We start from the raw sequence: 14,123 nt of genomic DNA on the forward strand, positions 1-14,123 counted from the left end.
GACCCTCTTCATGTTTAATTTCTGACAAATATTCTTCTCTTACACATTTTTGGAATCCTAGGGATAAGATAATTAGTATATACAACAATCATTTCGCTTGGTTCGGGTTTGATTTGATCTATTTTGATTCAGGCAATATACGAGTGATTAGACAAATGCCTTGATTCTGGTTAGCTCAGGTCAAATCTACTAATAATATACTAATAATATTGCGAAGAAATTGTATTAGTCATGTTAATTTTGAAATCCAATTGATCATTTTTTATTTGAGTCACAATACGGTTATCTAATTTCATTTGTAATATTGAATAGGCTAATTCAATACAAATGATCAAATACAGGTCAATGTTTTGACACGTTTAATACTACGTAAAAATTTGTTAACATGAGACCGTCTCATTAATAATGTTACCAAACATAGCGAGTGCTCTTTGAAATTACTTTATTAATGCTCTCCCAAAGAACTTGCTTGCTGTAAACAATCTGAGTATCTGACGAGAAGTGTAGTATACTCTATATGCACATTTCTTCGTCAAAAAGAGAGTATATTTATTACACTAGGCCAAAAGAAGGAAATTTAGGTAATGTGACAGAATAATCTATATGGTTCTATACAAAGGATTTTGTGTACAACAAGATACATGGGATGAAAATTACAAAGGCATCTGATTTTTTTTGAGTTTTGTTCGTAATGGAGTTATCTATCTTAAACTACAGATCTATGTAATGCTTTAGATTTCTTCGGTTCTCTTCACTCTTTAGCTTATTGAAAGCCCTCTTCTCCATTTTTCTTATCCATTCTTTGCTTACGTTGAAAATCTTTCCGACCTCATGAAGTGACATACAATGACCTTCCAATCCATACCTAAGGATCAAAACCCGTCTCTCTTTTGGATCGAGCTCTTGAAGGAGCTTATGTACGTCGTTTCTCATATGCTGCTTCATTACAGTTTTTCCAGGCATCTCTAGTGAGGTATCTGGAGTGCATTCCTGTATCACAGATGCCAAATGAAATTATATTCTTTACTACATGACAACAGAACCCAAAAAAACGTATTAAGAAAACAACTTTGATGTGACTCTTAAGATGATTTCCTGCATCAAACTTCATTATCGTATAAAAATAACTTCATTATCATTGCAATTGTGAAAACGAAAGTTGTATACCTTAATCAATCACACAAAAAAATCTAAACCAAGTGTTTTAAACTCTCAGATTCACGGAACTTGACACAATTTCAATTCATATAGGTGGCTTGTATAAGGAAACACAAGTCAAATAAGACACAGATTTGTTCATGATAAGAAGTGAGGTGCACTGTCTTACCAAATATTTAATATTTATATCTCCAACTTTTGAATCCAATGAACCCACAATTCGCAAGCACTTATCAGCAGACTTGATTTTATCCAAGGAAAGACCGGTGACTTTTGAAACTTCAACGTCATCAGGGAGTTTACCCTGACTTCTTTTTAGGATCTTTCGAGCCTTTTGTATGCGGCTTATTGTAGTGCTCAATGTCGCCTACATGAAAAATGGATATCCATGATATAAATACTCAAGAACAAGTTTGCAGAAAAATAAATAGCCATAATATTCAGGTACATACTGGAACTTTTATCCCTCTTCCATGCCGAGATACCAATTGAGACATCGCTTTTCTGATCCAGTACTGGACATATGTAGAGAATTGATAACCCCTTGTGTGGTCAAACCTTTCAGCACCTTGCAATATTCCAACGTTCCCTGCCTGTGTCAAGATTGGTAACAAGCAATTATATTCAGGGAAAGCAACACATAAGCTCAGAAAGAAATAAAGTAGCATGGATATGTTATTTTGACGTCAATTTCATCCCATCTAGTAGAACAATTATCTTCTTTGAAAGCAGGATATATAGAGTCAATATAAAAAAGAGCTAGATTTGAAATGTTAGTCCAGCCCAAAGAAGTCATCTTCAGTGTATATCCAATATTTGAAGCCAATGAAGATTAACAATTCTAATTAGTCTTGCATACAGGTTTCTGTTGGGTATAGCAGCATACAACAAACTATGAGTAATTACAAACTAATGACGTCAAGATACCAGAAACAGATGCAATGATGCAGCATCAGAAGACAAGGTTGACTAAGCAATTGATACTCCCCAAAGTCGAATTAATGTTCCTCATTTGTCATTTGAAAGATTATAAGAAGTTCATGGTGATATTTTCACCACTACAGCAAAGCAGCAAACATTTTCAAGTCTCAACAGTGTGTTCAACTTGACTTCTAGTAAAGGATGGGAAAGAAAGGATACTTTGTCTTAACAGATGGACAAAAAATAAATCACCTGCATCAAATCTTCATGTGCAACTCCTAGTCCTCGATAGTATCTCGCAAGGTACAATACCAAGGAGCGACCACTTTTAAGAAGTTCATCCCTGCAATACCAACCAAAGTGCAAATCATGCTGCAACACCTTTTCATCAATACCAGCTGCTTCAGCCCAGCAATTTAAGCTCACTGCCTTTCCAGATTCCTTTTCCAAGGTTGATTTCATCTTTTCTAGTTGCGCAACTACCTTAAACAGTGAGGGGTAATTATAAGTAACCAGCCTAGAGTATGCTAAATTGCTAAGCACCAAAAATAAGTTAATGAAATTAAAATAATAAAAAAATCAACAAGAGATAACCTTTATTCCCCTTGACATTTCTGCTTCATTTTTGGCAATTACTGCTCTTCTGCTTCTCGCCGTGGTCTTCTTGGCGGCAGAGGAAACTACATGATGCATTGAATTTTCAATGGAAATTTCTGATCTACAAGCACATTTTTTACTGGTAGCTTGTAACCTCCTCTGTTGTCTTGATTTTCTTTCTTCCTTCCTCTTCGAGAAAATCACATTTTTTTTCAAAATATTATCTTTTCTAACATTTGCTTGGTTATCTACAGTGATCTGATCAGGTAAGTCTAACATATCAACAGTCCTAGATAAACATGCATGAAACAGCTGCAGTGCTCCCAGCCTTCCTAATTGAACTAGAATATCTCTTTCGAGCTTTAATAACTCAGAATCAGAAACTTTATTCTCAAGTACATTGATATTTTCCATAAGTACATGAAAATGTGAGGCACTGCAGGCTTGTACACTTCGAACATATACAGAGGTGTCTCCTGCGGGTAGTACTTGAGTATTTTGCAAACCTTTGCAGGGTCTTTTACTGATAGTCGTCTGAAATAAACGTAAGATTGGATCACACACTCGGTATTGCTCCAGATACAGTAAAATAGAGTTAATTATACACCTCTTTACCTCCAAGTTTGAGTAGTCATTCTCAGCAGTTTGTGGTAAAGAAGAACTTGCATGTGGTCTTGATGTGTCTTTACGCAGACTTTCACTTTCATCAAAGCCAAATGTCAATAGAGACAGCCTTGCTGAGCCAAAATCAAGCTCTTTACCTCGAACTGCAGGTTCCAAAATAATTACAGAGATTATTCTACAGTCTACACAATTAGGAGGAGCTAAAGCAAACCTAGTCTAACATGTATGATACTCCATTACTCCCTTCATCTCAAAAAGAAAATAAATTTTTGATCTTGGAAAAGAATAAACAGTTAGCAAAATGTGTAACTTTTAAAAGATACTTTGGCGTTGGGTAAGGTCTAACATGTATGATACTTCCTTTATCTCAAAAAAGACATATATCGATCTTGGAATAGAATTGACAATTAAAACAATGTACAAGTTTCAAAAGATAACTATGGCATTGGGCAAAGCAATAAATCAGATGAATTGGGCAAGTTTATAAAGGGTTAAGCAAGGGTGTACCAGAAAATCACAATTATTCAGAAACCTTGTCCATGAGGAGGTTAGAAAGGACCGGAAAATGCATTTTGATTAAAAATAAATAAATAAATAATAAATAAATAAAAAAAAATAAAAAAAAAATAAAAAAAAACAGAAGCCCTGAACAGTACGTATATATACAAGTCATCAAAATCATTTTCTCTACACCCTGGAAATGGGCATTCTTTTTCAGATAGCTTGGATAAAACTATGGAAGTGACCTTTACTCCTCAAAGAGTAAACACAATAGCAGCAAATCTAGGCCGTTCTAGATAAAGACAGGTTTGGGCAAAGATAGAAGGATTGAGTAGTTTCTAAACCCGAAGTTTGAGTTAGTCGCCTCTAATACTTGTATTCGATAAGTACCTACTCAAAGAAGAAATCTGGAATCAATCCTCCAAATTTCAAATAGCTGAATTTAGAAGCATTTCACTATACAGGATTGTAATAGTTGTTCCCCGCATTCTTTCCAAAAACTTCGCTTTCTCTCTTCTAAGAACAACTAAGAATCTAAAAAAAGAATCTTTTTCTTTTTTGGACTTTTTGGGTTTCATAAGATACGTTTGCTGCCAAAAAACTACAAATCCAATTCAAGAACACACAGAACAGTCACACAACAGTAATAAAGACATATTTTTTACATATTACCTTACACAAAACCCAATCGAGCAACTTCCAACAATCAATGAATATTCGTTAAAGGCCTTAAAGCTAACAGATTATGGCATTGTCTGCCATATATGATATATCCATAGTACCAATATCACGGTTCTCAATCATCACTTCGGTAAATCATTATAACAGCCTAGGTTAATAATTCTACGAGGAAGACTAAATTATCGCCAAGATTTGTGAATAATGCAAATTGCATTCCCAAATATCCTAAGCTAACCTTCCCCCTTTTCTCCACGCCTTCTTAAAAACCCTTCATCAAGTTAGGGAAATTACACAATGCGCCAATACCACCTAAATGCGACATTATACACAAATCTCGACGATGAATCTATCACATCACTAATTCCATATTGATCTATAAGTGCTTTACACTACACCCAAGTGATGCAACCATATACCATACACATGAAATTTAAAAACCTACATACATCTTCACAATCCCAACTAAAGTTCTTTAATTCATTCTACTATCAAATAAAGAAATCATAGTTCAATTCAAGCAATTTGTGGTGTATATCATACAAGTATAAAATTCATGAAGTAAATCAATTCAAGCCAATTGTATAGATTATGTTATCAAATATCAAACCCTCCAAAATGCTAGTTAAATTCAAGCAATTCAGGTTCAATTCAAGCAATTTTGCATACTTAAACATCAAACCCACAAAAATTAACTGCAATAAATAACATTACAATTCAATAATTTGTAGTTTTGTACCATATATCAAAATTTAATAAATTACAAAGCATTAATAAAGAAAAGCTAAAAATAAAAGGGGAAAAAACTTACATGAAGTAGAACAACAAGGAGGGGATGAATTGATGGTGAAAGGAGAACGAAGTGAAGGAAGAACGCATCTCATCATATTCAATTTACAGCCTAAACCCATCAAAATTCAATAAAAATATGTTCTTTTTTATCCCATTAAAGTTGAAATCATACAGAGTTTGTGAAGATTAGCAAGCAAAAGAGTAAAAGGGAAATGATATAGGTAGTGTTAAATTAAAATGAGCAGAAAATGGACAAAATTTGGGTGCCTCAGCTCTCGACCACCGGTTCTTCATCTTTTTAGGAGAAAGATTGAAGAATGACTGGATATTTTCTGATTTGCTATAGGATTTTCCAGGTAGAATTGCCCCACGTGTATATATTTTATTTCTTTTTTTGTGGTTGGAAGGTGAATATATACAAGTGTTTATTTTTTTTTTTTGATCGAATATTGATTGAGGCATGGTCTTGCATAGTAGGAGGGCGATAAATCTAAGGGTTTGTTCTCATTGACTGAAATAAGCTGAACTGAATTGAGCTGAATTGAACTTAACTTATTAGAGCTGAATTAAAATGAATATTTTATGAGAGATGAAAATTAGGAACTGAACTGAACTTATTAGAGCTGAACTGAACTGAAAATAATCTGATGAGAATAGGACATATAGTGTTTTCAAAGGGAGGATTGTTATACACAAATAATTGCATAATAAGAGATAAGGCCATAAGGGTGTGATTATACATAAATGCATATCCAATTAAGGGGAGTATCATTGGAGTACATCTCAAAATAGATGTTATGCATTTACATAGCATATAGGAGGGTAAAAATGTAAATTTGACAAGCTTTTGGAAAAAAAAAAAAACTGATTCTAGAGTGGTACCATTATACATGTATTATATACCATTAAAGTATAAATGGTCTTAATAGTATTTTTGTGTACTATTATGCATGTAGTGGTACTTTTTACCATCCTATAGGTTGAATATTTTTTCCTTAAATACTTACCACCTATCACCTATTATGCATATAGTGGTACATTTTTTTTGTCATATATGTTTGCTAACAAATAGCAGCTATGCACTAAGGGTTAACCGTATCATTATATTTTCGATGGTACTATGTATTTATGTAATGGTATTGTATATGCATTCAGTGATACTAACTACGTATAAATATAGTATCACTAAATAGCTAATGGAGTACTCCCTCTGTCCCTATTTTATTGCCCCATTTGACTTTTCACGGTTTTCAAAGTGTGTTTTAAAACGCATATATCTTCATTTCCATATATGTAAAAATTATAAAAACTTGATATTAATAAAATATGCAATAAGTCGAATTTAACAAGAATACTCATGACTATATTATCTCTTGTAGATTAACAGTAATTTACGATCAAAGTATACAAAATGATATCAATTATCAACTAATTTAATCTTAATTTGACTATTTTTTAAGTGAAATCCTAAATACCGCCGTCCAAATTTATCGCCACCGCCATTATTTCGAGCAAACTGACAATTTTGCCCTTACTAAACCCAAACCCATCTTTCACCCTTATTTTTTTTTCTCTCTCCTCAAACACCAACGACCCACCTTTTTTGCCTCACAACCTCCACAACCACATATTTAGGGTTTACCGGGAGGCAATTGGCGGCGAGCTTCGGCGGCGGCGGTGGCGCGATCTCAGGCGGTGGAGGCGGCGCGGACTTAGACATCGGCGACAGCGACGGCTACGGCGGAATAGGTGGAAAGGAGGTAAGTAGGTTCTGATTTTATTTTATTTTATTTTTTTTTCTGATTTTTTTTTTATGAAATAAGTGGGTGGTTACCGGAGGTGAAAACCGGTTGCCAACACCGGTAACCGATGACAAAATCCGGTTGACCGCAGCCGGTAATTGATTTTCACCTCCGGTTACCGATGGTGGGCAACCGGTTTTCACCTTCGGTTACCAGCCACACCATATTTAAATTTTTTTTTAAAGAAAATTGAGCAAATTTTGAATTAGGCTCCTATTATCGTCCATGGTAACCAGTTTTGGCCTCTGGGTACCGTGGACGGTAACCAGTTTTGAACTCCGGTTGACCATGGTAAACGGAGCCCAAAACCGGTTAACGTCCACGGTATGTAACCGGAGGTCAAAACCGATTACCGTGGAGCTTCGGTTGATCCTTGATTCTTTTTTCATCAAGCCACCTCGATCACCATCCATTTCTCGTCGACTTTCACCGTCGTTGTGGATGTGCGGTGTAGAAGGTGGTGGTTGATACGGTTGTGGTTGATGGATTAATGTTAGAGAATGAAAATGGGGAAAAAAAATAGTAAGGACAAGATTGTCAATTTGCTTGAAATGATGGCGATGGCAATAAATTTGGACGGTGGTATTTAACACCTCCTTTTTAAAGCATCTTAATTTGACGATTTATCAAAACTTTAACACTATTATTTAAGTTTTACTAAGTTCTACATAGTAAATGCTTTATGATGATTAAGATTTTTACTCAGTATTCAATATACTTGACTACTTGTACTAGATTATTGTAAAACACTAGGATTGCTTGAAGATTTTCTATGTTGAGAATATTACAAAATTCATGCATCAATCAATGTTATTAATTTAGTTGATGCCTAATATTTCTACATCAATCTTTTATAGTCCGCAGTTTACTTGCTCAGTGTATCTAATCAAAAGATCACATATTTGGAAAAAAAAAATTCTTTCCTGTTGGAAATGGGCCTTATGAGCTTATGACCCGTACATTTGCTGTCTATTTATGAATGATGGATCAGCCCAAAGTTTTGGAGCTGCATGTTGATCATGGCTCAAGACCTTTTAACAAGCAAATTGGCAAAATGGCTTCTTGTCTAACTCTTTGTGGGCCCAATTACAACCCTTTAAACTAGTATAAGATAAAAACGTAGGTGAAATAACCTTTGCCAAAACCACTTCAAAGAAATTTGTATGGACTCTATACCCCAAAGCGTTCAAACTTTGGCGGATCTTGATTTATAAATTAATTCCCCGTGTTCATCTTCAAAAACAACAAAAAAAAAAACACTTCATTATACGTAGTAAATTTATAACTTCATCACCATCTATTTTAGCTTCCCTTTGTTTCATTATTGTATAATACTTCGTACGATATACAAAGTATATATGCTGCTTAGCTAGAGAATTTCTAATAACATCTTCACCCTATACCAAATGCTATTTTGATATACGAGTTTATGATGAGAGCAAAATAAACAATTGTATACTCTTCTTGATTATGATGTACTATGTAATTCCGTGTTACTACAACGCGAAGGCTCAATAAGGGTGCAAATCATTCACAGAGGATAGCGCTTCCATCGACATTTGTGACTTAATCACATCGGTTGAAGGCGGCGCGTGCCACTTACATGGCTCTCCATGACTCCATGCATGCCATCCTTCCCTTACTAGGATTATCTTATTTGGTGATTAGAGTGAATTATACAAGTATATAACCTAGGATATGCGCCTTACTGTTCGAGTGTTCGATCAATAAGATTTTATAACCTTATATGATTTGACATCTACTCGTACATGATATAACATGTGATACGTGAAACTTGAAATATAATAGCAACCACACTTATGTAAACTTGTTGAGCCCACGAGAAAACCCACTTGTGAGTGAAAGTATTGTCCCACATTGAAAGAGTATAAAAAGTGAAGAGAAATATTGGAATGTGTATCCCACATTAAATAAGATGAGAAAGCCGTGTCCACTTTATAAGGCTAAGGGATTACTCCCCTTATTGCCATATGGTTTTGAGATGAAACCTCTTTGGTCGTATAAAGTGGACACTTGTGACGAGTGTGTCTCAATCTTGTTTATCATGGTATCAGAACCAGGTTATGTTGTGTTGAGATATGGGCTAGTATTATGGACAATTCACATGTGAGGGGAAGGAGAAATATTGGGATGCGTATCCCACATTGAATAAAAAGAGAAAGTCGTGTCTACCTTATAAGGCTAAGGGGCTAATCCCCTTATTGCCATATGATTTTGAGATGCAACCTCCTTGATCGTGTAAAGTGCACATTTGTAACGGGTGTGACCCAGACTTGTTTATCAAAACTCTTAGTAGTAGTTATTAAAATTATACTTACAAGTTTTACCATTGTTGATAAAGACTAATTATGCCGAACAATTGTGCTACATACAATACTCATAATGACATGGGCACAAGAAAAATTACTTACAGTAATTTAAAATCTGACTAATTGAATTTCAATTTTGGTAAATGGGTAAAATCGAAGTGAAATTACATATGAAATTAAAATCAAAGGTCATAATTATAGAATTGAATTTTTTTATATATATGTACTTGTATATATTATTATTATTGTATTAATTAGGTAATAAAATGACATTAATATATTATTAGTCACTTGAAAGTTGAGACCAATAAAAATCGAAATGAGTGGGGCATGGTTATGATGGACAATAAGTATGAAATTTGGCACATTGCAAATTGCAAGTCTATGAACAGAAAAATTGTAGCCTAAATGACAAATAAGGTGAAGTAGCTTAGCTTGGTCAAAACTCAATAGTAGTTGCCTCTTCTTTATAATCATATTTTTCCCTTTCACTATGTCTCCTCTCTGCTAAACACACATTGTACCATTGGCCCACACCAATCCATGAATCATGGTACGAGGAGTCTCTTGTCTTCCAATTACTTCATTTTTTTATTTATTTATCAAAAAAATTAAAAAACGCACATCCATATCATTAATTTTAGCGGAACAGCAAACTCCGTTTTTATAAAGAAGTAAAACTTTGGCTGGTGTAACATATTGATTTTGACGTGATAAATTCAAGATCATTTGATCCCGCTATGTTAATTGATTCTTATTTATGCACTTGGTACATCTAGTTGTATTAATGTTAATGATAGATTATTAGTCTGGACTCAAGTGTTACTTAAATAGAGGTAGTTCTAGGCAATCAGTCTGATTGATGAAATTTTGTCAATCAGCCATTATTGTAGGCCATACAGCATGCCAGATAATATTTTTATATTCATGTGTACGGATTTTGCTAGCGGACGGAAATCAGCCGGGCATACAGCGTGCCAAGTAACGTCGTTACATCAAACGCAAACGGATAAATGAATTTTTAAAACAAAACCCTTTACTCTCAATCCTGGTACACCATTTTCATCCCAATTGGCATCTTCATTTGGTCGATCCTTGTGAGTTCGGAGGATGACTTAGGGGAAAGTTCATCGTGCAACACAAATTTACTTGCTTACTCGTAATCCCAAGTATTATAATTCGATATTTTCAATTTAATTAGGTTTATCTGTAATTAGTAGTAGTACATCTGGTTGTATTGATGTTAATGATAGATCAATACAACAAGAATTTGGAATTATCGTCTGAACTCAAAAGTTACTTAAATCTGTTCATTTCTCTACTTATATCGTATGTGGTACCAACATCACAACAAGAATTTGGAATTATCAGGAATATAAGATACAAGTATATGCAAATGAAATATAAGTTTATAACATACTCTAGAGAGTCTAGACCAAGCTAAGCTTAGCTTGGTAAAATGTCATACTAATTGCTGCAGGAGTTTTACTGCTACAAATTGCAATCTTAACTGCCCAAATTACTTGCAATAATTAAATTATGTAGAAAAACATAACCATTAACTTTAAATTATTTCTATTCCCTCCTATCGAGGACATTGCATATCAACTAGTATGACAATTGACAATACTACTTACTGTTTATATTTGTTTTACTATATTCGACAGTAGTAATTAAAAAGAAAGAGGGGGGGCCATATATGCATGGACAGCATGGTATATATTAACATATATATTGGTAGCTATTTAATGGGATTGAAAATTGAATTGGCAGACTTGGAACATTTGTAACTTTGCTTACATGACTTGTCAAAGTCCTTGGATCCTTTGGAATTGAAGTAACTCAATCTTATTTGAGATATTGGGTGTCTAATGAAGTCATGTAAGGTACACTATCAGCCTATGTCATGTCTATTGTGAGCTTATAGCTCGATAGCTTAGGGTCGATCGATTTAGTCAACATACATACTGTATTACCTCTATTATAAAACTCTTCATACATTATTATTATTTTGTGAATATATATTCTCTATCAATACAATATATAAATTTCAAATTTTTCGTAGCTAAATTTGAAGGAATTATGTCTTCGATAAGTGCAATTACTAGATATATCAAGGATCACTATTATGGAGATAATAAGTTCATTCTATTGGGGCGTCATCCTCTGTTGCTAGACTATGAGAGATGATCTTTGGGCTAGTCAAATAGCCCAAAGCCCTTTAGAATGGATCCTATATTGGTCACACAACAAGGGTATTGGGTTAAGCAAGTAAGAGGCCCATTAATGGGCCTCATGAGCAATTAACTAATCATGAATTGGATTGGGCTAGCATAGTTAGATTGGAATTAGGTTTTGGGCTTTTGACATGGGCTCTTATTTAGAGATGAGATCTATAAATAAGATTCATGCCTAGGGTTTGTAAGAAGTAGTCATAATTCACACACTGTGAATTTTGACATCAATGCACCAATCCCAAAACCCTAATCCTCTCTCCAACTCACGGCCCTCATCCTCCCCTCACGTCCGTACGGCCGGCCACCCCTTGGTGGCGCGTGTGGTGGTTATCGTGGTGGTTCTTGGTTAGTATGTCTCTCCTCTCCGTTGAAGGTTGATTGAAGCATTCAGTCACGACTAACTAGCATTAGTGGAGGTCTTAATCTGTGCCCGTGGACCAAGTAGAGGAATCACGCTTGGGGTTCTTTATCTCCCTTTGTTCTTGCTCGATCGCACGTGGAATCACGCTTCAAAGGTACGATTATTTGTGCTTTATGTGTTATGCATTAGATCCTTGGATTAGGTACTGTATGAATATGATTCATGTTATTTCCGCTGCGTAGTACCTATAAACTCCGACAGTGGTATCAGTTAGCCTATTGCATTTACGCATATTGCCAATAATTCTTTGATAATCCACAATTTTAATTCAATTAGGAGGGAGAATAATTAATTATGGTTCAATCTTTATATTAAATGGAGATTTAATTTTTGGAATATGATTAAATATGATTTAATTGCTCAATTGTTCTAGCAAAATCCGAATTAAGCCCTAGTATTTTCGAAAATTTTAATTGAAATAAAGCCCTAAAATTTTGATTTTTGTGCTTAATTTTGATGAATTTCGAAAATTTTATGCTTCATAGATTAAATTGAATTGATTTTGTACATAAAATATGATTTTTGTATAATCAATGTTTTAATTTAAAAGTTAAATTAAATTTTAATTAATTTTGTGAAGAACCCTAAAATTGAAATTGAATTATGAATTTAATTTCAAAATTGAATTAGGCATAAATGTTGTGTTTTAATTCAATAGACCCTAAATTAATTTAATTCAACAAATGTTGTTTAATTAGATTAAATTTCTCAAAAAAAAAAAAAAAAAAAAAAGGAAAAGAGTTAAACTTGGGAGGGGCAGCCGTGGCTGGGTGGTCGAACCACCGTCAGGTGGACCACGGCGGCTGCCAGTAGGTCGGATAGGGTGCGCGAAGAGGGCGGAGGACAGGCGGCAGCAGCGAAGTGCAACCGTTGCACTGCCGCGTGCTGCAGCCTGCGTCTGCTGGTGGCTGGGCTCCTGCCTAGCCGTGACGTGCGGAGGGTGATTTCGGGAAGGCGACTGAGAGAGGAACTGACTCTGGTCAGGTGGTTTCCTCAGGCTTCCGATCTCGGTCAGGTTGTTTGAGCCATGGCTGGGCTCTTCCCCTTGCTGCGGCTGTGCGTTGGTTGGGCTCTCCCTGACTGACGCACATTGCGGCTTCCTGTTGCTGCGTTGGTTGGGGTTCACCCCTAGCTAACGTGGCAGCAGATTTCAAAAAAAAAAAAAAATTATTTTTATTAAAATTATTTTATTTTAAAGATAATTTCAAAATAAAATCAGATTTTATTTTGAGATAAAATCAAATTTCAAAAGTTGGTTTTTTGATAATTATCCTTAATTAAGGTTGTTAATTTTGGATAGGATTTGTTAGAATATTCCGAGCATATTCCAAAAAGATAAAGATTGATTTAAATAATGTGATTATCCCATAATTATTTTTGGATATAATTGATTTAAAATATTGTGATTGGCTAGTAATTAGGATAGAATTTCCTAACTTCGTTAGGATAATCTTTGAGGATAAATATGATTTATCTTTTAAGATTAAAATAAGATTTAATTCTATCTCATGACTAATTTAGAATATATGATATTTTATTGATGATCATGAATAATATATGATATTATCTAATTACATTAATTAAAATATGAGATATTTAGATGCCATGTTTCCTTAATTGTGAACATTCGATGTTGTAGTTTAGGAAAGCATGATGAGTGATTTATTATGTGACAATTTTATAATATATGATGTTGTTTATTGCTATATAATGACTAGTATGGCCCAGTAGATTGCTAAATACGATCTGCGCATCGTGATGTATTTTTGTAATCTTAGTACGGTCTACGAACCGATAAAGTATTTTGTAATTTTATTTTATTTTATTTAAGTCGTAGATAGAATAGAGTAGAATTACAGGTTGCAGTTAATCCAAGAAGCCCATGAAGTGAAGGCCCAAAGGAGCAAGGTGGATGCGATCCATGATGGTTCAAGTGGGAACATTTACTTTATTAGTTTTCTTAGGATTAGGGGCCATACTATGTCTTATTTATGCATTCAGTATTTTATGCATGTTAGATTTTATTGATGTTTTGTGATGATGCGCTAGAGTTCACTATTTA

General features: G+C 34.4%; 1 protein-coding gene across 1 annotated transcript; it reads right to left on the reverse strand.

The window, feature by feature from the left end:
• Positions 1 to 456: 456 nt before the first annotated feature.
• On the reverse strand, positions 457 to 5,616 carry LOC145591426 (RNA polymerase sigma factor sigC-like). The gene is made up of 7 exons (XM_081647870.1): positions 5,291 to 5,616; positions 3,292 to 3,443; positions 2,674 to 3,210; positions 2,332 to 2,562; positions 1,611 to 1,751; positions 1,328 to 1,525; positions 457 to 990 (listed from the first exon to the last, which is right to left on the reverse strand). The coding sequence occupies exons 1-7, from the start codon at positions 5,388 to 5,390 to the stop codon at positions 712 to 714; spliced, it is 1,638 nt and encodes a 545-aa protein (XP_081503996.1). The 5' UTR covers positions 5,391 to 5,616; the 3' UTR covers positions 457 to 711.
• Between the last annotated feature and the right edge of the window lie 8,507 nt (positions 5,617 to 14,123).

This window comes from Chenopodium album, chromosome 18, assembly GCF_948465745.1.
Source record: "Chenopodium album chromosome 18, dcCheAlbu1.1, whole genome shotgun sequence".
Lineage (NCBI taxonomy): Eukaryota > Viridiplantae > Streptophyta > Magnoliopsida > Caryophyllales > Amaranthaceae > Chenopodium > Chenopodium album.

Excerpts from the sequence above, each read along its gene's own strand:
- LOC145591426 (XM_081647870.1), bottom strand. The coding sequence starts at position 5,390 with ATGGGTTTAGGCTGTAAATTGAATATGATGAGATGCGTTCTTCCTTCA. Across the intron at positions 3,211-3,291 it reads ATGACTACTCAAACTTGGAG|ACGACTATCAGTAAAAGACC; the intron begins GTAAAGAGGTGT and ends CGTTTATTTCAG. Across the intron at positions 2,563-2,673 it reads AAATGTCAAGGGGAATAAAG|GTAGTTGCGCAACTAGAAAA; the intron begins GTTATCTCTTGT and ends TCACTGTTTAAG.